A 25,517-nucleotide genomic window follows, 5' to 3' on the forward strand; every position below is an offset into this window, starting at 1 on the left:
TTTGTTGGATATTCATATGTGCACAGTACAGTGTGTATCTCATCTCATAGGCTGTACAGAAAATGGATGGATTTCACCCCAAGCACAGAGAAATCTTCAAGGGTCGTGGTACGTATATATTTTATTTGACGATGGTGCACAACATAGAGTAACATGAACACATGCTTCAAATGCCATGCTGGATCAGTTTGTCAAAAGATGAGAATTCGGAGAAGCGTAAATAGAAATCTTATTCATAATAGAGACTTTTTCTTCTATGACATACAAATGAAGGATGTTTTTAAGGCGTCGGTCTAAGGTTTGGTCTTGATCCACATCTCCAAAATTCTACATGGAGGAACACAGCTGCAATTTCATTGCGCTGAATACACCGGTCACAAATAACGTAATACAAACAGGTGCTTGATATGAACGACAAAATTAAAAAAAAAAAAAAGAAGCAAAACCTAAGTCTAGCTACATATTGTTTGTGTTCCCATGTATGTTGTTACCACTGAATGTTATAAAATACACAAAGCTGAACAAGAAGAACAAAAATTAAAACAGACAGGTATGCTTGTACAACGTTCACATCGACAGGTTACAATGAGCAATGAATAGCGCAGGAAGCGGAAATGAACGGGAGCTCATTACTAGCTCTACGTGATTGAAATCTGTCACAGCACACTCATGACCTCTTCTTTGACAAAGGCACTGTGTCCAAAACGCGTTACATCAGCATATTCCACTTCGAAGCTAGCAGCCGGCTCGATAAATGATCTGCGATTAAAGTCGGGTTACAATAATGACACCTCATCCCAAAAATGGAGAACAGAAGGACCACTCATTTCCAGCACCTCTTTCGTCACATGCAGTGAAACCTTGCTGAGTCGAGGCTCACTGTATTTTGATTTGAATACGCAACATCAGGTAGCACAAAGGTGTTTTCATTTCATCTTCATAAAAAAAAAATACTAACACAAAGATGCCAATGGAACAATATTCACTTCATTTGACATATGATGCAACAGACTGAATTAGTGTCTTTCAGAGGTTTGTCAAAGGGAAGTTACACATGCAGCACTTGTTGGTTACTGTTAGTAAAACTATTTTTGTCGTGGCAACAAACCAAGTACTTTTTTTTTAATCAGTTAAAAACACAACACAGTGTTACTGTGTAAACATTCCTGTGATACTAAAGTAAAAAAGATGCATTTGCTCACATTTATTTTGCACGAGAGAATTTGTTGGATGAGGTGAACAAAAAAAATGAAAAATAAAATTGATATTTTGAGTAGCGGGAATGGCCCAGAGCATCCACCACATGCTACGCAACATACTCTACGAGTAATGGGTGAGCCTGGCGTGCATCCAGGGCTCATTTAAGGCTACCCTTTCTCAACGTGGCTTGGTGTTCAAGAACGTTTTTGTGTGTTAGTAAAAAAAAAAAGGCAGATGTGACAGAAAGAAGATCAGGATGACACGGAGAGGCCAAAGCATTGTCGGAATAGGTATTGGGCACTTGAGTGATGATTGGACCGTCAATGAGCACATTGGGACAATGAGAGGACAGGCGAGATGATGGCAATCTAATGGCGGTTCGACTTCTACAATCTTTGTACAGTAATGTTCTGTATATGTCAGCCACAATTCAGTCACAGCGGGTGAAGAGCAAGTGAGCGTAACAGCGGATGATCAAGTTCTCTCAGAGATAAAGAAACACAGGGAATACAAGGCTGCCAATTGTCACCAGCTCAGATTCAACATGAAATGAAATTTGTGACCCTGTAGCACAATCTGAATTTTCTCTCTTAAAAGTCACCTACATTTCGAATTTAAATAAATTTAAATAAATTCGAAATGTGGTCATGTGTTCCCTCGCAACGCATGCATCTCCGCTTTTGTTTGGCTTGCTGATCTAAACCAGACTGCTGGATAAACTCCTGGCTAACCAGGAAGGGGATAAAACAAATAAAGGTTACACCACATCCTTTCATTTCATTTGGTGGAAAGTAAAATCATAATAAAAAAAAAAAAGATATCTCAAATCTCATTCTGTGTTTCTGGCAGTTTTGCATAAGTGGGTCAGAAGATTGAGAAAGTGTTGTCATGCTTGAGGCAGATACTGTTTATGCCGGAGGGGGGGTTGCTATTCATCAGATGGCTGTCTGGCCACTCATCTTCTGCAGTAATGGGATCTGTGGACAGAGAACACCTGCACTTAGCCCACAGACAACACGTGAACATAGGACCTTTCTGTCACTGTGATATGACAAAGGATATCAGAGTGTATAAGGTCCTGCAGTGCCCCCTGCTGGACAACGAGGCAACCAAACGCTTCTGACCCATAAAGTACCGGTAGCTAAAATGCCAATCTAATACCTATTAAACAGCAAAAAATCACGTATACCTTAAAAAACAAACAAAAATGGTATTTTGAGCATTATATATATATATATATATATATATATTGTAAATCCTCATCTCACCCCTCAGATGTCCGATGTTGTTCCCGGGATCTGTTGCAACCACTCATCTAGTTTGGGGGTCACTGCCCCGAGTGCTCCGACCACCACAGGCACGACTGTCACCTTTACCTTCCAGGCTCTCTCCAGCTCCTCTCTGAGCCCTTGGTATTTCTCGAGTTTCTCATGTTCCTTCTTTCTAATGTTTCCATCACTTGGGACTGCTACATCCACTACAACGGCTTTCCTCTGCCCTTTATCTATGATCACGATATCTGGTTGGTTCGCCATTACCATCTTGTCAGTCTGGATCTGGAAGTCCCAAAGGATCTTCGCTCTGTCATTCTCCGCCACCTTCGGAGGTGTTTCCCATTTTGACCTTGGAGTTTCCAGTCCATACTCCGCACAGATGTTTCGGTAGACTATGCCAGCTACCTGGTTATGACGTTCCATGTAGGCTTTCCCTGCCAGCATCTTACACCCTGCAGTTATGTGTTGGATCGTCTAAGGTGCCTCTTTGCACAACCTACACCGTGGGTCTTGTCTGGTGTGGTATATCTGGGCCTCAATGGCGCTGGTGCTCAGGGCCTGCTCCTGAGCAGCCAGGATGAGTGCCTATGTGCGGTCCTTCAGGCCAGCCCTCTCGAGCCACTGATAGGACTTCTTGAGATCAGCTACTTCAGTTACGGTCCGGTGGTACATCCCGTGTAGGGGCTTGTCCTCCCATGATGGTCCCTCTTCCAGCGCCTCATCCTCTGTTCCCCATTGTCTGAACACGTCATCCGTTGGAGTCTTCTCCTTGATGTATTCATAGGGCTTGGATGTTTCATCCTGGACAGTGGCTCTTACACTCACTAGTCCCCGGCCTCCTTCCTTTCGGCTTGCGTACAGTCTCAGGGTGCTGGATTTGGGATGTACTATATATGTGTGTGTGTGTGTGTATATATATATATATATATATATATATATAAAAAAATGTTTTGGTTTGTTTTTTTAAATTGACTGATTAATGCCCAATTTGTATTTTTTATGCCAACAACCAGCAGGTTTAAAATAGTAATGACCCTATTTTAAGGAGTAGAAAGTACAACTATTGTTTTGTTATGTAGGGAGTAAAAGCATAAGGGCATAAGATAATTGAATTTTTGTGGGTGTGTGTGTGTGTGGGGAGGGGTGGGGGCTCCACCACTTTGCAGTCAAACATATGCGACTACAGAGACATTAACACAAAAATTAAAGCTGGTGAGTAACAACACCCTTACCTTGGTCACGTCCACCCCAGTGAGGGCGTTGATAGAAACTGGGAGCTCGGCTAACAGACGGTTCACCTCCCCTGTCACACGGTTGCCTTCGCCGCTCAAGATCACGATCTCATTGGTCCTGGACAAGGGCGCGGCCACCTTGCCGGCAATCTAATACAGCACAGGGGACAACTTTTAGCATTTACAGTGTGCAATCCAACAATGGTGTGCATTTCATGTTAGTGCCATTTTATTTCCTATTAATATACATTGAATGTATTCATTTATATCGGGTCCAGAAACACTCAGTGCAATTCACGTCAGCATGTAAAACCGAGTATGAATAAATTCAACGGACCTTGGGCAGTGCTTCCAGGACCAAAGCGGTCTTAGCGGCTTCACCGTACTGCTGGTAGGCTGCAGCCTTCAGCCTCATTTTCTCAGCTTCCGCCTTGCCCACAGCTTCGATGGAGGCGGCCTCTGCTTCACCGATGAAGCGAATCTTCTCGGCCTCGGCTTGGGCTGTCAGCACCTTCTTAATCCTGGTGGAGGGCAAGGAAAGCTTTCACCATGGTGCTTTTTGGTTGAGCGGAGGTGGAAGAGTTTCCTTACATGCTAAATGGGCTTTACAATATAACAGCGCCAATGTCACATTTTCATGATTTTAACGCAACGTTTTCATTGAACCGTACACCAACAGAGGTTCACTCTAAGTGATAGGCAAGCGACCGCTCCCACTCACTTCTGGCCCTCAGCCAGCTGCTGCATCTTGTAAGCTTCAGCCTCCGCCGGTCTCTTCACGGTGGCGATGAGCTCCTTGTCAGTGCGATCAATCTCCTTCTCCTCGATGGTGATCTGCTTCTTCCTCTGGACCACTTCCACTTCCATCTCCTCCAGACGGATCTTCTGCTGCTCTTTGGCTGCTTGCAGCTCATAAGCCAGCTGAGCTTCTGCTTTCTGAAGGAGAAGATGGCTTAAGGATTTTGGGAGTCATAAGGTTGTTTGACAGCGTGCTCGTCAAAGAAAGTTGTATTGTTTGAGAAGCCCATGAAGCACTAGAAGAAGCTACAGAGCTGTTGTATCTCGAATGCTTTGTTTGAGGGTTATGAAACTCAGGCTATGAAACTCCATACCTTTGGCATCGCTGCTAGCTTAGAGTAGGGTTCTTCATGAAACACGGCACTTATGAAAAATTAAATGTGTTTAAAGCAAGAGGGAAGTTTAAAACGACATTTTAAAAAGTATTTCAAATTATTTCACCATAGGGGACATTTTCACCTTTTGTGGGGGCGTCCAAAACATATCAGCTGCTGTAAACACGATTTCACTCTATTTTGGCTCACATCATGTGTTAATAATACCTTTGTGTTGACTTCCTGATTGAAGGCGGCTCGCTGCATTTCCAGCTCTCGTTTGGAATCTGCCATTTTTGTGTCTGCCAGGAACTTAACATCCATCATTTCCTTCTTGCACTCAGCTTCCTGTTTAAAACACACACACACACACGTAGACAAACACAATAAAAATAGAGATGCGAGTTTCTGAAAGTGTTGGGAACTTGTTCTGCTCTCTGAAATCGGCTCTAGCATGATGGTACATTTGTAATTGCGCATTCCTCCTACCCTGATGCCAGCGTCTCTCTCTGCCTCCGCCACTCCAATGTCAGCATCTCTCTGCACTGCAGCCGTCTGCGTTTTGCCCAGCGAGCTTAGGTACTCCACTTTGTCATACACGTCCTGACGACCAAATAAAGAGAAGCAGTTTGGTCATACATGCGTTGAAAGATATTTATCATACATAGCACAAATAATACACTTTAAACCTGAATTTCGTTGTCAGCCACTCTTGTGTCTCAACCGGATTACTGAGGAAGCTAAACTGCTTCCTAGGCAAGTCTTTGTGGAATGTAATCATTACGTAAACAAAAATCAACCATTGGAAAAAGAGAAAAAATCATGAAGAAATCTTTCTGGTCTCATACCTTTATGGTGAAACTGAGGATCTCGATGCCCATGCGGCCAACATCAGGTGCGGCCACCTCTCGGACCAGACAGGCAAATTTGTCTCTGTCCTGGTAAATCTGCTCCACAGTTAAGGTACCTGGTGACATGAGTACAAGTGTTGGTGTTTCCTGTTCCAAGTTGTGCTTTTTATAGTTATCATCATAATGTGATGACACAATTAATACAACGTTCAAAGAGCTATGGCGAGAGAACCTTGTAACCCTGTATTGTTGTGACCCCACTTGCTGGCGATCACACTGATCAGAGACCTTGCATGTAACAACTCTGCTACCTCATATGAGACCAGGAGCCATTATCAAAATATTTTGGCTCACCTCAGATGTTAATTTAAAAAAAAAAGAAAAACTTACTCCTCCCTCGATACCTACCGAGGATGGCACGTAGGTGACCCTCAAGGGTCTGCAGGATGACACTCTTGATTTCCATGACAGACTTCCCCAGGAACTGCTCGCAGGCGTAACCCAGCAGTTCATTTTCTGTCATCACCTTTACCTGGCGTCAGTGTGGACAAACATTGTCAGCTGAGCATACACAGAACAACTAATGAATACAAATGTGCATTTATTACTTTTATATGGCAAAAATATGAATTATTTGGTCCTTAAAAAATCATTCAGGTCTTATTGCTTTATTACAAATGACTGGTTTCCAGAAACATGCCACAGAACAGCAGCTGCTGCATTGAATAATTGAATACAAGCCTAAGTCATTTCCGTCATGTCCGCGTGTACATAGATATTTCCAAAAACGCTTTTCAAAATGTTTTGGCCTTTTTTTCCCCCTCACTCATAAAAATGGCAGTTTTTGCCCCTACCCAAAATGAGATTTTGGAAAAACCCAGGCAGAGGGAAGACTTTCTCCAAAAAAATTCTAGTTTATGTGCAGAAATTTGGGCTAGTGCTGTTCAAAAATGTGCAACATTATAAAATACCGGTACATGATCTTGAGCCATTTTATTCTATATTTAACAAGAGAACCTATCTAATGATTATGTTGCCTTGTGTGGTTTTAATTTCATTTCGTGCAATGACAGATATGAGTATGACTTTTAAACACGCATAGCCAATTAGAAATGCATTCATCTATGGTGTTTGCATGTAGACACGGGCCGATTTCGAACAATCTGGGAATCATCCGAGAAAGGTTGGAATATGTGTAAGAACTGATGTTGCTTTTTCAGGCTTTTTCTTGGCCAAAATATGCTTGACAGCCAACTTCGGTGTTTTCAAGTGGTATCAGATTTGTTTAAAGCCAGGTTATGTGTGAATAGATAGTTTTGACCCCACAGCTCGGAAAGTATGAATTTTTAAAAACAGCCACATACAAACGGACATGACCTTCTGTCACCCTGGCTCAATAGAGATGCTACATGAGTTGAATCATGTGTTCCTGGTGTAACTGTATGATTTCTTGTACATATTGTTTCTGTCATGTCTCATGCTTATTACCCATGCACACAAAATAAGGGTAGGGAATGGGGACATCATTGACAGGAGGAGCTCATTTGTATGACGAAGAAAAGAAATGAAATAAATAAAAAAATAAAGGTTGGGGACGATGCTGTACTCCACTAGGGCTGTCAAAAGAGAGAGAAGTGAGCTGGGTCCTTAGGCAAGTGGTTACACCATTTGGTTGGGTAACATGCACTCATACCAGGATTGAAGGACACACAATTTAAGGGGCGGTAATGGTCATTCCACGTCAACATCGACAGAGGGTGCAAGATGGACAACCACACGGCAGACCAGTTCAAAAGAGTCAGCAGGGGGAGCTGTGCTCAGACTCAGCCAAAAATAAAGTAGGATGGAAAAAGTGAGTGTCGAGCCTAATTGCAGACCTCTGACCTCCCACCACCACGTTTTTACACTTCCTTCTGAACAGCACAGAAAAAAATAGAAAGAGAGAGTCTACATTTTTGCTGGATTTAAAAAAAAAATATATTTTTTCAATTGAGTGATGTCAGACAAAATATTAGTTTCGGTCTGCCAATTAATTATACAACATTGTAGTTGCAACAAATCTTATCGACATTATCTGAAGTTGGAAGAGGAAGACCAAAGCAACAGTAAAACAGTCTTGAGTTCTCTTTAGTATTTAGTGGATGGGCAATTCCCTCTAAACACGCTGATAATTCAAGGGCATGCCACGAGCCCCTACAGAGGCTTTGTATCCACTTGGCCCAATAATACAGAGGCAGAGTGAAATTGTGGGCTAATAGCAGTGTGAGAAAGTGAGCGGTCATTCCAGACAGTGGGCTCGTTGTCAGCATGAGCATGCATGGAGGAAAAGACACAGCGAGGAACAGTCGATGGTTTGAACACAGTACAGGGCTGATAAACTGATAATGAGGCATCTCCTTTCAACCACGCAAAGGGCATGCACACAAAATTAGTGAACAACAGCCAAATCAAGAACTGAAATACAGAAGTCCATCATAGGTACCGGTATTCAAATATTCTCAAGGGGGAAATAACATCAGATAACCTTTATTTGCAGTCTACAGCAGCAAAATTGGGGGGGGGGGGGTATCACTTTAAGAATATGTTTAGAAATGGTTCCATTTTGGGTGCAGATGGATTTTGCAGTTTGTTAGAGCATAGAGGGGATTCTTAGAGACGAGTCCAATAAAACAACCCGCAAACTGCCCGTTTCTTTTTATGCGGTATCCTGCCTAGTTACGCAAATGTTGATGGTTACATTGTATATTGCTTCAAGTTCCCTGAAAGTTCTAGGATAGGAATAAGAGGATCACACATTCTGAAAACGAACCCCAAAAAATATCAAGGAGCAATGTACATGGAGTGAGATTAACATGCAGGTAAGGTGCTGACAGCTTTTTGTTGTCACACTCATTTAGACTGCATCCGTTGAAATAAGGGATTCACAAACTATTGTGCCCGCTAATGTGTTGCACAGCAGCAAAGAGGTTTGAAATAAAACATTTACTTTATATATGAAAAAAACTAATCATGGCTGCTCAGCTGTCACTAATCTGAAGAAATGTGAGGGGGGGACTTCTTTTTACTCGATAACCTCGACTAGAGTGCTATTGTCAAGTCTGACTGTAGGCTTGGCCACATCCGTGTCATTCAACGTTCTCTGTACAACGATGAGGGCAGAGCATGCAGACCTAAAATCTTGGAGGCAGGCAAAAAAAAAAAAATTAAATGTTTGGATGGTAATCTGAGCCCTCTGTATGAAACCACCTCGGACGTGATTATGGGGCGATGCCAGACCAAAGGAAGTTGCTGGGATGCAGGGGACGACAGGGTGAGGGTGTGGGGTAAGTCTGAACTGGCATTCCCAAAAAGAAGCAGTGTGGTGATTTACCTGAGCCACCCCTGTGACAGTAATAGCTACACCCTCCGCTGTCTCTACATCCTCACACTTGGGCTGCAGGGTCATAATCTCAAGCGTTATCCTGTGAAGAATGTGGAAAAAAAATAATAAAATAAAAACAGGCATGTTCGAAGGGGAAGCTAATGAAGCGAGGGGCCAGAACACAAGGAGAAAAAAAAAATTAAAAAATCAGGACAAAGTGAAACCATTCACCCAAGGACTCCAGAGCACTAACAATGGAGTATGCGATGCTCCCCGAAACCAACCACTGCAATGGGTTTGCTGAACTCATTTTGAAATGCAGCTCTGCGGGAATACCTCAACTCGCATTGTATGACTCCGTTTCCCAAGCCATTCCTATCAAATTCGTTGCCATATATTTTTCAGAGTGCAGCTTCACGACAATGTTAGTGACTGCTGATTGCCCTCGTTTGACGATAGGAGAGAAGCCACATAGAGGAGAACATACACTCACACGCACACGCCCGCACACACACACTCTCACACGCAAGTAAACAGGTTTTAGCTAATTAGTTGAGCCAGTTTTGCAGCATCTTCTTTTGGTCTTGAGCACCAGCCGCTGCTGTTTTTGTTGGGGTTTTTTTTTGTCGGGGTGGTCTCTTGAAAATACTTTACCTGGGCCACCCCAGTCACATCCAGGGGAACACCCTCCGAGGTTTCGATATTCTCACAGCGACAGAGGATGGTCATAACCTCCAGAGACATTCTACGCAGACAGGAAGGCAGGCCGCAGTAGCAGAGGCAAAACAGTAAGTTGGACAACAGCTGTTAGGAAGGTCAGTCACCGGGGTTAAGAGAAAGAGGTCAAAGTCATCCCCGCTGCTCCTGCTTCAGCCGCAAAGATTTGTTATTTTTGTCAGTGCTGTTGTGACTAGTATTTACCAAAAAAACAAGGCACCTTGCAGCTTGGATCAACATTCACTTGCCCATTAGTAATCGTTTAGAAAAGGGGGACAAAGATTAAGAAACGGAGATGAAAGTGCATACTGTGAGTTCCAAATTATTAAGCATACAGGGTGCTGTTTTTGCTCATATTCAAATTTGGTTAACACAACTTGCGACGAGTTAAATATTTTCATTATCAACCATGTTGTTAGCTTATATAAAAATGATTTTATTGACTAAAAGCGCAATTCAGATTTTTTTTTAAAGACGTGTTGTCAAATCATCAGGTTTTCATCATCCCAGTTCCTTATGTCCTCCAATCAGCTCCCTCCCATTACTCGTGTCATGACCAAGTGTACCTCGTTGTCTTGTCAATTTGTTTGTATTTAGGTCCCCATTTTCTTTCAGATTAAGGTGGTTGGAAGTCATATTTCTAGTTTGGTCAAGTTTCCTGTTTCCTTGTGTTTCTTTGCTATTTGGATTTTAGGGACTCCTTTGGTTTTGGGTTTGTACTTATATGACCTCATAACTAATGACCTCATTATTAGTTTTAATAAAAATTCAGTTTGTAAATAAAAATCATTACTTGTTTTTTTTACATTTTCTAATTAAAAGAACCAGAACCAGAACTGTCCTTTTAAAATGAAGAGGGACTTAAGCATCCACGTCTGTACAAATAAGCACACGGCAGAGGGATTTGACCCCAATAGAGTCAAGTTGAGGCGCACACATCACTCCCTCCTCCTCTTCGAGAGAGCTGGATCAATGAGTCATTGGCCCAAACATTAACGTGATTGTTGCATCAGAAGCGGGAAGAGAGTGTGCCCCCCCCCACCAAGTACAAGGCTTTTTAGCTCAAGTGCTCGTGCTCTCCTTCTGCTGTCATCCTCCAAGAAGCAAAAAGAAATGTGACCATCACACAAATGATGTCCAGAATAAACCCATTCATGCATTGACTTGACTTTGTTTTTTGCAGTCTACCATCACGTTTCCAAGCAACACTGAAGCGCGCTTCTTAATTGGAAATGGGTAACTTGAAGCGGACACAGTCGCGCTGAGGCGCACACGGGGGAAAGCAGGTTCTCAGAGAGACAAGCAAATATTAGATCACGATACATTCAAACCAGGTGCTCCGCAAGCAAATGAATATTAGCGCCAAGTTAGTCCACGTACGTTAGTGAAACAGACTAAATGTTTTGAAGCAGGTAGTTCATTAATGGCAATTAAATCGAAGCTCTGAGAGGAGAATGAGTGCTTTGACAATCCTAAACTGCGAGGTCTGCAAAGAGTTAACTTTAATGGGTGAATTATCAGTCACTTTTTTTATAATCTCCACTGTTGAGACAATAAATAAAATATCTTGTCTATCTTTGTCTAATGCTTGTAGGGTTGCCAAGTGATTGTTAGAATAATTAGAACATAACCCAATTCCCAATCTGCAGTTTTCCAGGGCCATCCGTGAAGCTGGAGCCTCAATCCATCTGACGGTGGTGAACATGCTGCATCTTTATGGAAGATCTTTCAGCCACAATGGAATATGAATATAGCATCAGTTGGAAATATACAAGCAAATGGATAAAAAGGAGTAACGTATTATGTACACTTTGGCCATCCGGTTGAATACAGATCGTAATCAATAAGAAAATAATGCACCACAGAGACATTGCCAAGAAAGCAATAAAAAGGTATCAACAAGTTTAAACAATGACTCCACTGTCAATCTGATTTTGATGTACTTGCTGGTTGCTTTTGCCGAAAACCTGACAAACAATTGAATGTAACCATTCACAATGGCGACGTGATGGTGGAATTTAGGGCACATATCTAGTCAGATAGGTCCCCACAGAAGCAAAATATCACAGTTGTACAGCCAACCGCGGTTTTTTTTGAAGTGTTTCAACTGGTATTGTTGGAATAATGTACAGACCACTCTTACCTCTGGATGTCCGAGATGAGCCACCAAGCCCAAGCCCAGCCTCCGACAACATACGTTTTCTGATCCGAGCCACAGCAGCCACCTTTGGAACAACACAAACAACAGGAACCTACCGTCACCATAATCGTACAGAAAAAAATGTAAAAATTGAAGGTGAGCACATGTAGCCATGATACTAGCTTTTTGTACAGTGAAAGCAAGCAAATTTGACTAAGGTAACCACAAACGACAGTTGGGTAATCATACAAATGGCTTTCATCTAAACTTTGCAGCACATTTTAAGGATTTAAAAGCACCGGTGCTGTTGGAATTCTGTTACAGCGTTTAAACACACCCACACACAATCCTATAATTCCTGAGGGAATGACATCTAAAGTCAGAATGCAGGAGAAACATTACACGTGAAAGACATCCTATTTTAAGGAACAGTTTTGGAAAAAGTGAAAGAAAGTTTGCACTTCACTATAGCAACACATTACAAAGCGTTTGAGTCTGGTTTAACTCCAGTGTGAGTGTTTCAGCGGCATTCCCAGCTGTCACATGTTTACTGACAGAAAAGGGGGAGGAGCTAACCGATATTTACAGACACACACCGCCTATATTTACCCCAACACAATCTATCTATGAGTTGTACAACGTCCACTTCAACAAGGTTGGAAGGCAAACGTCTTTCACAATCACGTGTTTCCTGAATGAAACAAACTGGTGTGATACTGTCAAATAAGATACAAATGCCAACTAACTTTTTGACTCTTGTGGGTAGTATCAGAACTTACTGAACAATGGAGTTATAATCATTTGTGAAAATATGCCTTCAATGCCATACTAATATCTTTGGGAAAAAAATCACAAGAACCCGTGAACCAATATCACAACATTAACATATCACACATTTTTCTTTTAACTTTATCCACTTTTAAAAAAAATAAAGATGATGTGATGTGAAAAAATGAAAGAAACACCATGTGACTCAGTACAGCAAAATGAGTCACAGTGACCCATATTTCAGAAATTAGATTTTAGCATAACCAAAAAAGGAATGATTTTAATCTTTCCTAAAGCCATGCGTTGCCTTTGTGGGAACGTCGCCCCTGCCAACATGGCCATCACCTACTCATGTTGCTAAAGCGCGCTGGCGTATAACTATGATTATTATACATTACGCTACATGAATGAAAGTCAATAGACTAATCAGAGGCCAGTATTTGGGTGTTATGAGTTCATGGGGATTTTTGAGGGAAAATCTTGCCGATTTGTGGCCTAATCTTAGCTCATAAAGGTGTAGAAATGAAAATAGCGAAATGAAATCAGCAGCTTTCCACTCATCTCCAGTATGTTGGAGATTCCCCACGTGCATATCTGCGAAAAAGAATGAGTGATTATTTTGTTGTAAAAACACTACAATAATATAACCTAAAATAATATAGTTTAAGAAATATTTATTTACTTATGTAGAGGTTAAGAAATATTTATTTATTTGCAGACGACACGGCAGCTGTGCTGTTGCAGCATAGGTGGACACGGACCACGGAGCGCTTGTTGAAGGCTGCTTCAAAATAATCCCTGAGCATCTGAGACAAAAGTGATCCCACAACACAGTATCAAATATAGCTTGGAAACTTAAAAGATTTTATATGACGGAAGACAGTTTGGACTGCGGAACAAACTATTTAAAATGAAGCAGAGTGTTTAACTCATGACAGTTTCATGGCATTGACTTCTGCAAATCTATTTGTTGATCATTAGCTCCTATGAAAAACAAGAAGCAGTCATTGTTGTTTTTCAGCAGCTGTAACAAGTAGAGAAGTATTTTCTTGCACAAAGAAGTACTATAACCGTTTTTAGGCACATGGTCTTATTCCTGTGGTATTTGTATAAACGGATGTGGGTGGCATGTGCTTGAAGGTTAAAATAAAGTGCCTGTCAATGGAAATTTGAATCTTTCGAGAGACACTGTGCTTATGTCTTGCTAGCGGTGGCATAACTGACATTCCTGACTGCATTCTATAAAAAGTGGGGGGTGGGGACGTATGATTCAATCCCGGAGTTTCTCTCTGCGCCGTTTTCAAATGTATTTGAGAGAGGAAACTGGTTGGGCTGGGTCACTTGCAAAAGTGTGTAATAGCACGCAGCCAAATCACTAGTATGAAGAGGTCTACAACAGGCTTTTCAAATAAAGTTGTGTACAAGATTTTTGCAACCGAGGCCATTCCTGTCATTCCTACGGTTGAGGTATCAATACGCATTGTTGCAACACTAGAATTCAACCTGGGCATTCCTGCTGGTAGGCAGCAGTACTTACAACTCCTCCACCATGTGCATCATTTTGGTAGAGCCAAGTTACCTTTAGATAGTGCTGGGCGATATGAAAAATTATTTTCCATCATGATCAAGTTTAAGAACACACATTTATTGGTATTTACGGTTCCCAAAGTTAACACAACAAGTGACAGCTAAGCTACTCATCTGAGTCAGGTGTGTTGTTACTCATCTGAGTCAGGTGTGTTGTTGTAGGGAGATATACAACAACACACCTGACTCAGATGAGTAACTAAAACTAAAATAAGACAAGATAAGGCTCTCGGGGAACGGAAGTTCCCTTCCTGTCCTACAAGTACACACACAATAGCCAAGATATGTTGTATATTTTTTTTAAGACTTGAAAAAAAATAACCCTGCTGATCTGTGGACAGTCATAAGTTCAATATTTGGTTCCCATTTTTGTCCTAACACGGTACCGTTACTATAGACTGAGTGGTGGATTGTATACATTATGGCAATGTCACTTATTAACAGAATGTTTTGCTTATTTAGTGAGGTTAAGGGGGTCAGGGGATGATGGCTGCATGGATGGATGGACGGACTGTGCTGGGAAGTGCACCAAAATGAAAAGAGTTGGAAGGCTTAATTTGTTTTTGTGTCCAACTGCATAAAGATCAGTTGATGCCCGTCTCCCATTCGGTGTCGTGCACAACCAGCTGCACTGATGCCAAGAGGACTTTATGGGCCTCTCCCCTCTAATCTAATTTATTCAACTGTATTCCCTCGGCGGGGCGCAACTGCTATGCATGCCCCCCCCCCCCCCACACACACACACCTTAGCCTTTGACCTGTTTTTCGTTTTTTAATGCATAAAACGAGCATATTTTTGAAACGGACCAAAACCACAAGCGCACATGAGGAGCAGGAAATAGTCCAATCTGTGCTACGAATCATCGTCATCCGAACACCAGTAGACTAAAACGCATGCGCTATGTTATAGTTGATAGGAATATTTAAAGAGGAAAATGTTTGTGACATCACGTTTATGAGACCGTAAAAGCGGCGAGGAACGCAAACGCTTGAAGATGTTACGTAATCGGTAGCAGATGGAATTACGATTTTTAAAAATATTTTACGTCAGTTCGTCAAAGGTGGCTACATCGATGTTATGCACGTGTGTCGTGTTTATTAGTGAGATTGATTTTAACCGATGTAAAGATGTATTCGTCGAGTGAAGGTAAAAGAAACCGCCCCCCAAGGCCCGCCTCTTAAATCCCCTCGTCAAGCTCGAACTAGGCAAAGGCCGCGGAGCTTTAAAATAAAAAAACACGAGTCGCTCGTCGTTACCTGAAACCACAAGTGCCTCGTTTGGTCCAACGGTGTGACAGTTTCCCATGTTAAGACAAATTAATAAAAATACTTGACAAAGAATACGTTAAATGTACGTTTCCCCCTATACCCCTACGAAACCCTAGCACTTATTTCATCACAACATCGGCGAAACAACTCCCAGCCACGGCCGCACCCACACCCGCATCGATTTTCCTCGACACTCAGCGCTTCCGCTGGGAACTTTCAAAATAGTCAGTGATCAACGTCAGTTCGTGTGGATTGCTTTGTCGTCAGCGTTGGGACTTTTATTTTTTTTCGCGACACAGATCCTTGTTATACGGTACCTTGATGACCGTTGGTATTTTAACAGATGTCTTTCAAAAACGGCCAAACAACAGAGGATATGACGTAAAGGTGTCTTTCCGTTTGTGGGAGAGAGAGAGAGAGAATTATTTTTAAATGTCTTGATCTAATACTAAATAAAACATTTCGATCAGTATTTGCGGTATATTCAGAAATATTTAATAAATAAATATTTAAATAAATAAGACTTCAAGGATATCCCTGTCTTAAAAGATGCATCACTTTATTTCCTTTGTTGTTACTATTATAATTTTATTTTAACATCAAAATTATTTTTTATGTGTGTATGTAAACGATGTTAATTGAATTGCTTGAAGTTGTATATATTTTGTCTGTAAAAAAGAGCACCTGAGAGAGATGGAAAAAAAGACATGAATAATTGTGTGCAAATTATGTTCCACCTTCAAATAAAAAAGGTGTAAATACAAATCTTCAACAATATGCCAGCCAAGGTTTACTTAAAATAAAGGGATCTATAACAACATGACCCATATTGCCCCCACTATGAACCAGCATGTTGGTATAATAGCATTGCCTCATGCAGGCCTGAGAATGTTGCATCAGGCCAACACCTGTTTCCATGGCTGTGCACTTTTGAATCGTTGATTGATCACTTTCATATAAACTGCATTTATTTCACTTACATATATCACAATCTAACTTCTTACTGCTGGTATACACGCTGCAAAAAAGTACAACTTATATTGGGCGGGGTGTGATTGTGAGCATCCATCCATCCATCTTCCGAACCGCTTGATCCTCACTAGGGTCGCGGGGGGTGCTGGAGCCTATCCCAGCAGTCATCGGGCAGTAGGCGGGTGACACCCTGAATCGGTCGCCAGCCAATCACAGGGCACACAGAGACGAACAACCATCCACGCTCACAATCACACCTAGGGATAATTTTAGAGTGTTCAATCAGCCTGCCACGCATGTTTTTGGAATGTGGGAGGAAACCGGAGCACCCGGAGAAAACCCACGCAGGCCCGGGGAGAACATGCAAACTCCACACAGGGAGGCCGGAGCTGGAATCGAACCCGGTACCTCTGCACTGTGAAGCCGACGTGCTAACCACTGGACTACCGGGATAAGATTGTGAGCATGAATGATTATTTGTCAATGTGTGTGCCCTGCAATTGACTGGCAAGTTCAGGGTGTACCCCGACTGGATAAAAATATAAATTATCGACATTTACAGCAACAATGTTAGTCAACACATCAAAGCAAGGAAGTTGTTGGTTCCAAAACAATTTGCTAAAATGTTTTTCCTTATATCTTTAAGTTGAGGGATAATACACGGGACACCAGTTCTCTAAACTCTTGTGAAATGCGGCAAATTTGATTTTCACTTCAGCAAGTTAAAATAATTAGCTGGATTGGCCAAGTTCCGATTTTTTTTACAGTGCATGTGCACTATATCTTCATACAATAAATAACACATGCAGTGTAAAAAAAAACAAAAAAAAAACAGTTGGAACAAGAATCCCCTGCCCTTCTCAGCAGTATTCTCCTGTGCCCAGCAGATGGCTCACAAATAGCAAACAGCATTGTAGAAAATGTTTACTTCGGTACAGGGTCCTCTGCTCAAGATGAGCTGAAGGAAAGCATCCAGACTTGTTCATTTGCATCAAAATTCTTTGTTATTATTATTATTACACAATTTTTGTTGTTGTTTACATCTTCCAGACCAACTATTCAAACTGTTCCAACTTTAAAAGATCCATTCAGGATATCTTGGGAAACAATTTCCCATATGACATGAAAATGAGCTCCTTTGTAATTTTATCGGTTAATTGTTTTGTTTTGTTTTTCATTCATTCATCATTTACAGGCAGAACATGTAAACACCACACAGGAGGGCCCGAGGCGAGATTCCCACCCTGATTTTCCCCACTGTGAGGGAGATATGCAAAGCACTAGGACAGCGTGCTTCTTTGTAGTTTTATTTTGAGCAATTCAAAAAGTATCAATGTATCCTCACCCACCTCTTTAATCCCAAATCCCGATTCTCAGTGACTCGATTCTGGCTCCGGGCCTTCTTCCTGTGTGGAGTTTGCATGTTCGTCCCGTGCCCGTATGGGTTTCCTCAGAGTACTCTGGGTTCTTCCCACATTCCCAAAACATAGAGCGGAACACTCTAAAATGATCCGTCGGTGTGATTGTGAGCATGAATGATTGTCTATGTGTGTGCCCTGCGATTTACTGGCAAGTTCAGGGTTTACCCCGACTACTGCCCGAAGACTGCTGGGATAGGCTCCAGTATGCGCGCGAAGGATAAGCAGATGACAAAAAGAATAGATGGATGGATGGATGGATGGATGGATGGATTCTCAGTGACCAAGCTTGAATTTGTTTGCTGATTCTTATCATGGTGGGTCCAATAGTGTACTTGCCAGAGGAATGATAATGCTTATCATTTCTCCACTTTAACATAGGTGTGGGTGCTCACGTGTCAAAAATGCTCCACTCTAACACAGGTATGAGTGCTCACGTGTCAAAAATGTACTTTGTAACTTCCTTGAGGTGTGAGTTCACAGAAATCCTTAACATATTAGCTAGTACACGAGACAATGCTTAAAATAGCGTTCCTGAAGAAGACAGGCTGTTAGACATTGCAACAAATATACACATCATAATATTTTTATATGAAATAGAAACAAAACAAAACAAAACAAACATAATAGGCTACACTTAAATCTTAAAACAATTTTGCAATTACAAATAATAATAGCAATAACGCTATTTTTCATTCATTCATATATTTATTTTCCAATCCGCTTATCCTCACGGTCGCGGCCTCAAGGGTTGCGGGGTTTGCTGGAGCCTATCCCAGCTGTCATACCTACGGACAATTTTGAGTGCTCAATCAGCCTGCCGTGCATGGTTTGTTTGTTTTTGGAATGCGAGAGGAAACTGGAGTACCCGGAGAAAACCCACGCAGGCCCAGGGAGAACATGCAAACTCCACACAGGGAGGCCATAGCTGGAATTTAACCCAATACCTCTTCACTGCAAGGTTGATGCGATACCCACTGGACCACCGGGCCACCATTTGCTATTTTTATTTATTATTATTATTATTATTAGTAGTAGTAGTAGTAGTAATAGTAGTAGTAGTAGTATCATTATTAAATACAATAAAATGTAATAGAATATTATACATCAAATATAAAAATCGGAACTATATCAAATATAGGCTATATATGTTGGCATCAAAAAGTGACAGAATCTAGCTAGCTATCAACAAAAATCATATCATTCGGTTTGGAATCATGTTTTCCATGGGAGAACAAGAAAAAAATAACTAAAAATATAAAGAAATAGATATAGTATCATTGTGAGGAAGTGTGATGGTTGAATGATTCAAAGCTTGCGACGGCATTAAACATTGAACTCTTCCCAAGCCACTGACTGGACTAGTATCAGAGGCCTTCTGCTAATCATTAAGAATAATAAAAAGTGAAGTCAACCAGCGTCACGTAAACTACCTGCCTCTCTTCTATGGAGTGAGGGCCCAGTAGAGCAACCGCTTGGACAGTGTTAGCAAGCATGGACAAGAAAGAGAGCAGACCGACATGGAGCAGCCAGATAGAGTTCACCTTAGCGGGCATTGGCTCCGCCGTGGGGCTTGGCAACATTTGGAGGTTCCCTTACCTCTGCTTCAGGAGTGGGGGAGGTGAGTAATGACTAAGACACACTCTGTACGATCTGTAAGTGATCTTTAAATGATTTCAATGCAGGTTAATTTTTAAAAATCATTCCCCTGCAGGTGCATTTCTGGTACCTTACTTTCTTATGCTGGTTGTGTTGGGGATCCCTCTGCTCCATATGGAGTTGACGATTGGACAATATACAAAAAGAGGTCCTATCCATGCTCTTGCTCAACTCTGCCCACTTTTAAAAGGTATGGCTGTCACATGCTTTCCATAAGAGATGGCAGTGGTACTGTTTTAACTGAATCCATATTCCTGTCGCACAGGTGTCGGAATAGCATCCGTGGCCATTTCCTTCATCATGTGCACGTACTACAACGTGGTCATTACTTGGGCCCTGTACTACCTGTTCAGCTCCTTCCAAGTGCCGCTTCCCTGGCAGGGTTGCAACAACACATGGAACACTCCGAACTGTACAGATCAGGCCACAAATGGCAACTATACATCTCCAGCCAGCCAGGAATTCTTTAAGTATGTTTTACGGGGTGGGAAGTTGTCATATTCTTACCATTTTTGACCTGCCAGTACACAAATTTACCTGAATGGTAAACTACTGTGCTGCAATAGCAACAAGGCCCAACAAAAAGGCACCAAAATGGGCACTTGTAGCCTCACAAGTAACATGTAGTTGTCCTTCTAGCATTTCAAAGCTGTCCTACTAGTGCGCAGAAATGTCAAAGAGTAGTAGAAGGCAACAGTGGAACAAAGTTACATACTTTGTTGGACAACACAGACATTTTAGTTGCGCGCCTGAATCGTTTTACTCAAGCATTGAATTGAATCCAAGAACAACATCGAGAACATCCAAACAATTGCTCAAAATGGCAAAAGTTACAAAGGAAAGCGGTGACAGCGTGGAGAAAAGCTTATCACATGCGCCATGTGAATGATATCAGTGAAAATGATACGTGGGGTCAAAACTCTGAAGTTAAAGTTACAGCCATTTGCAAATATTAGACATCTCTTTGCATGCATGCATGCACAGTTTGGACGGTGCATCGCTGAATCCTGCACCCCCATGCCCTGCAAAAATAAATACATCAATCAATAATCAAGAGGATAGATAATAAAAACAACCAACAAAAAGAATCACATGATTTCCATTACAGTCTTGAAATATAAGATTTTTCTTTTTCCTGTGGCTACAATCTGAAGACTAAAAATGTTTTGTGTTTGTTTTAGTCAACTAGACATTGTAATGCTTATTCTGGTGCCACGTGGGGGCAATTTATAAATATAATCAGTGTATACATGTTTATTAGGGTTGTCAAAGTTAACTTTGGAGATTAATTTTTAACAATTTCAAAACTCTGTTTTATTGACTTCCTGTGGTGGCCTACCATGTCTGCTGGCAGGTTTTTACCGCCGCAAACAGAGTGAGCACATTACCTCAGTTCATGCTGCCCTCCATTGGTTTTACATCCAAGTTGTTGACATGCATTTTTCTATGAAGATATAAGATGCTGCAGCAAACAGGGGGAATCGAGGACGCCGCAGCGATACGGTGGGACCTTTTCCTTATCCTCGTGCTGGCTTGGATCCTCATCTATCTTTGCATCTTCAAGGGAACCAAATCCACAGGCAAAGTGAGCGGACATGACACCGATGCGAGGTGAATAACAACTCTTTCAAAACTTTCTTGGTTTTGTGTACAGGTGGTGTACCTCACAGCGTTGCTCCCTTATGTTATCCTCATTGCCCTGCTGGTCAATAATGTGCAGCTTCCCGGGGCAATTCAGGGTATAACCTTCTTCATTGTGCCAGAATGGGACAAGCTACTCTCAGTGGAAGTGAGAAAGACAAATTGATTCTTATTATTTTGTTGTTGTTGTTATTATTGAGTTTTGAACTTGATTTTTATTTATGCACAGCACTTTTTTTCCAGCATTTTTTTTTCTCATAGTGCTGTACAAAGAAATCCATAGTCCAGTCCATAGTATGTGGAAGGCTTTAAGCATATTGAAGAAATGCTCAAACAGATATCCATACAAGTTCGTGATGAACCAATACATGTTTCGGTGTATCTGCTTGCAGGTTTGGGTGAACGCTGCAGCCCAGATCTTCAACTCCATCGGCATAGGATTTGGTTTCCTCATGGCCATGGCCAGCTATAACACTTTCAACAACAACATTATAAAGTAAAAGCCCCACTTGCTATCCCCCCCCCCCCCCCTCCTCGTGTGACATTTGGAACAGATGCACTACTAAGATGCCTTCTCTCTTTTCACACAGGGACACACTGACGATATCCATCGTCAACTCCCTCACCAGTATTCTGTCAGGATTTGTCATATTCTCGGCTTTCGGCTACATGTCTCATCTGCAGGGCATTCCGGTGGCCCAGTTGGCTGTGGATGGTAAGTAAGAAAACAAATCCAGCATTCAGAAAAAGTGCCGAACGTGTTCATTTCAATGGAGGGTGTTTGGGAGGTTGAGACATGACCCTTCAATGGGTATTTAAAGTAGCCTAATCCACCTTTTAATAACACCATTACGTTGCTAAATAATGTACCAATATTTTTTTTAAAACCCCTATGCTGAAATTCCTGAAAAGACAAACATTTCGAGTCTGGATATATATACAGTTACTTTTATCTTCCAATACGGCACCTCCAAACATTTACACTACAATATACAGGTAGCTGTTCACAAGCAATATTGATCAATAACTGTACCACTGATACATACATACTGCTATTAAAGTGCACCCCCAGAAAATCAGTTACTGAGTTGAACCATGCAATCCAACGACAGAAAAATGCCAACATCACAAGGTCAGCCAGTAGGCTTCTAAAATTAAGACACATTTTTACCCCATGACTGTAGTTGATGCCAGCACTAGATAATCTGAATCAAAAATATTCTGGGCAAATTACATTAACATGGTGACATATTGAAGCTCAAATGTGATTCCACATACACAAAAAACAAACAAACAAACAAAAACAGCTGGAAATTGAGCAGCCATGACACAAGACGGTTGGAAATAAATTCTTACCATTTGATGTAAGTTGTAAACGTATCGGTCAATGCTTCCGACAGTGTTTGGGCCATCAGAGAAGACTTTGAAGGTCCTGACAATGCGCCACTAATGAATGTACATTATTTTGATAAGCACATTTATATGTTGTCTAGGTCCAGGACTTGTATATGTTGTTTATCCACAAGCCTTTACCAGTATGCCACTACCTCAACTGTGGGCCGTGTTGTTCTTCTCTATGCTGCTTTTCCTCGGAATTGACAGCGAGGTATAGACAAAATCACACCCTACTCCAAATAATACAGGTGAAAAAAAATAGCCATCAGTCAATGTTTTCTTTCCACTTGGCCAGTTTGCCATGGTTGAAGTGATGGTGACCAGTCTGATGGATCAATCCGATCAGCGTCTGCGGAAGTTCTTCAAGAAGAAAGAGCTGTTAGTTCTTGCAGTTTGTGGAATCGCGTGTCTTCTTGGAATCCCGAATGTGACACAGGTAAAACATGTCCTTTCCTACAGCTGCTAAATTCATGATTACGGTTGATAGAGAATGAATATTTTTGCAGGCGGGGATTTATGTTTTCCAGCTGATGGATCATTACACTGCCATCGTGTCCATCATGTTCCTTGCATTTTTTGAGGTGATAGGCATTTGCTGGCTTTATGGTGAGTAGATCAGCCGTTTGTTCTTTTCGTAAGGAAAAGTGGGTTTAATGAAACTATGCAATCTGAACTCATCCAAACCAAATTTTTTTCTTCAAAAAGTTTTCAATCTGTTTGTCACTCCTAGCTGAAGTTTACTGCCAAACTCAACACAGCTCAACACCTTGTATTTTGTCGTTTCAACCACATACAGTACATTAGCATCTCAGTCTGCTACCTTAATGCTTACGTTTAATTGCATCCATTTGGTGGTGCCATAACATGTAGACAGACAAAATGATCGTACTTGCTGTTATTTATTCATTACATTTGACAAAGAACGACTAATGAGTAAGGACTAATTAGTGCCGCACTAATGAGCTGAGAGGAGTTGAGACATCTCAATGAACAGTATATCTGTTTTATACTGCCCGTAGGTGGCCAAGGTAGGCCCACCAGAACGAGCAGTACAGTGGGCCATTCAATTGATGCAGTGACAAAAATTGTGTGGGTCTCTTAAATTATGTCATTCCTGTATGTTTTTAGGGAGTGAACTTTTATGTTTCAGTGTTCGTTATTGTATTTAGCTGTCTGTTCTCGTGCTTAGGTGTGAATCGATTATCCGACAACCTGGAAGAGATGACGAGTAAAAGGCCCAGCATCTTCTTCAGACTGTGTTGGCAAATCATCGCCCCTTTTCTGGTCACTGTAAGTCAGCAGGCTGTTGTACCATGTCACTCTGGAGTACAATCCATACTCAATGGGGTTCTTTTCTGGGGGTGGGGTGGGGGCAGGTTATCCTCATTTTTTCCATTATCCAGTTCAAGCCAGCTCGCTACGAAGACTACGTCTTCCCTCCCTGGGCTCAAGGGCTTGGCTGGGTCATTGCACTGGCCTCCATCATTTGGATTCCGCTGGCAACCATTCACACTTTGTGGGTGCTGCCTGGCTCCTTTGTGCAGGTGATGTCAAAATATTTGCAGTATACGGCAAACCCACACAGAAACATTTAAATCTTCCCGAGGCATATTTTTCTAGCATATATGGTACTTTCTTTAAATACACTTTTAAAAAATGCATACACATAAAAAACCCATTAAATTACATCTCACAATATACATCAATAATCATGCCCAAAGATGTATATTATAAAGTGAACCCAGAGCCATTGCTTTCTGTAGGCGTAACACACAGGGTGATAGAGGATGGAGCCATTCAATAATCTCTTCTGAATCTCAGAAAAAATAAAGGCGAGTTTAAAACTCTCCGTTTAGTATTTTTGAAATTTACATAATTTAAGACAAACATGTGTTGCTGCCTTCGGGCCAAAGATAGAATTACATGTCACAATTTTAAATAAGTACTGTATATATTTTTAAAGTACGGTAATGAGTTACAATAAGCTCCTTTTATGTGATTAGTCAGATAAAATTGGTCACCGTGTTTTATTTAAAAAAAAAAACTCCATCTAACTGTAGTCTGTACATTACTGATTCAGGATGATCATTCAAACAACAAAGGTAGTGGTGGCCTATGACCTTTGTACAGTGCTGTATACGATGTAAAACGTCATGTCATCAACATGTTGGTACATTTCCCCCATTCCTCCACAGAAACTCAAGTTGTCCATCACACCATACGCCCTGAATGATAAGTCCAAAATGCCGTACTATGAAAGGGGAGGAAGTGATAGAAACCCAACCGTCACCGCAATCTGCAACAGCATCCGGCTACAATAAAACCTGCCAAATGAGGCCAGCCAGCTAAAGGGATCTTTTTGCTTTGTTGAATGGCAATGGTCAGGTTATTGTTTTGTGTTGACCAAATCAGTGTCAATTATTGTCATTGCGTGCACTGATGCTTGATGCTGATGCATAGTACACCAAATCGTTTGAGCCATCACATTTGGTCCAAATGTGATGGCTCAAACGTTTTACTACCTTGAAATCAAGTGTTATAATGTCACATGCAACAGCAGGAATGAGTTGTAAATACTGTAGTTCTACTGTACTCTGTTTGTATTTAACTATACTGTAGCATTCGAATGCAACGATGATAGTATTTCAAATGACAAAAATCAGTTCTACAGCAAACATTTTTGTGAACAGAAACTTTGGTAACGCTTTATAATATGTACATACTGATGAGCATTAAGTAAATACTGAGTTAATCATTCATAAAGCATTTTTCTGACATGAATAATCATTAGTATGTAGTTAGTAAAAACAACTAGACTTTTTCTAAAACATGCTTTATAAATAATGAGTTAAATATTTACTAATGCTTAACGAATACTGATTAATGTGTACTGATTATGAAGTGTTACCCAAACTTTCATA

General features: G+C 41.3%; 2 protein-coding genes across 3 annotated transcripts; one reads left to right on the top strand and one right to left on the bottom strand.

Moving 5' to 3' along the window:
* Positions 1-112: 112 nt before the first annotated feature.
* Positions 113-15,695, bottom strand: LOC127588614 (flotillin-2a). Of its 2 annotated transcripts, none has more exons than XM_052047402.1 (11): positions 15,500-15,695; positions 11,891-11,972; positions 9,685-9,775; positions 6,078-6,201; positions 5,667-5,785; positions 5,308-5,421; positions 5,047-5,166; positions 4,428-4,642; positions 4,044-4,227; positions 3,707-3,856; positions 113-2,177 (listed from the first exon to the last, which is right to left on the bottom strand). In XM_052047402.1, exons 1-11 carry the CDS (start codon positions 15,546-15,548, stop codon positions 2,136-2,138), a joined length of 1,290 nt encoding a protein of 429 aa, XP_051903362.1. In that variant the 5' UTR covers positions 15,549-15,695; the 3' UTR covers positions 113-2,135. The 2 variants fall into 2 exon arrangements, with proteins under 2 accessions (XP_051903362.1, XP_051903361.1); XM_052047401.1 differs by lacking the exon at positions 9,685-9,775 and adding an exon at positions 9,040-9,130 and having other exon boundaries at positions 15,500-15,692.
* A 3,500-nt stretch (positions 15,696-19,195) lies between these two features.
* Positions 19,196-24,924, top strand: si:ch211-283g2.1 (sodium- and chloride-dependent GABA transporter ine). Its single transcript, XM_052047398.1, has 13 exons — positions 19,196-19,522; positions 19,616-19,750; positions 19,826-20,030; positions 21,013-21,145; positions 21,215-21,349; positions 21,594-21,697; positions 21,792-21,916; positions 22,695-22,807; positions 22,892-23,032; positions 23,103-23,202; positions 23,786-23,886; positions 23,973-24,140; positions 24,792-24,924. Exons 1-13 carry the CDS (start codon positions 19,396-19,398, stop codon positions 24,915-24,917), a joined length of 1,713 nt encoding a protein of 570 aa, XP_051903358.1. The 5' UTR covers positions 19,196-19,395; the 3' UTR covers positions 24,918-24,924.
* Positions 24,925-25,517: the final 593 nt, after the last annotated feature.

The sequence above is a fragment of the Hippocampus zosterae genome, chromosome 16 (genome assembly GCF_025434085.1).
Source record: "Hippocampus zosterae strain Florida chromosome 16, ASM2543408v3, whole genome shotgun sequence".
In the NCBI taxonomy this organism is placed as follows: domain Eukaryota; kingdom Metazoa; phylum Chordata; class Actinopteri; order Syngnathiformes; family Syngnathidae; genus Hippocampus; species Hippocampus zosterae.

Excerpts from the sequence above, each read along its gene's own strand:
- LOC127588614 (XM_052047402.1), bottom strand. The coding sequence starts at position 15,548 with ATGGGAAACTGTCACACCGTTGGACCAAACGAGGCACTTGTGGTTTCA. Across the intron at positions 5,422-5,666 it reads TCCTCAGTTTCACCATAAAG|GACGTGTATGACAAAGTGGA; the intron begins GTATGAGACCAG and ends TTTGGTCGTCAG. Across the intron at positions 4,643-5,046 it reads ATCAGGAAGTCAACACAAAG|AAAGCAGAAGCTCAGCTGGC; the intron begins GTATTATTAACA and ends CTTCTCCTTCAG.
- si:ch211-283g2.1 (XM_052047398.1), top strand. The coding sequence starts at position 19,396 with ATGGACAAGAAAGAGAGCAGACCGACATGGAGCAGCCAGATAGAGTTC. Across the intron at positions 21,698-21,791 it reads TTCAACAACAACATTATAAA|GGACACACTGACGATATCCA; the intron begins GTAAAAGCCCCA and ends CTTTTCACACAG. Across the intron at positions 22,808-22,891 it reads TCCTCGGAATTGACAGCGAG|TTTGCCATGGTTGAAGTGAT; the intron begins GTATAGACAAAA and ends CCACTTGGCCAG.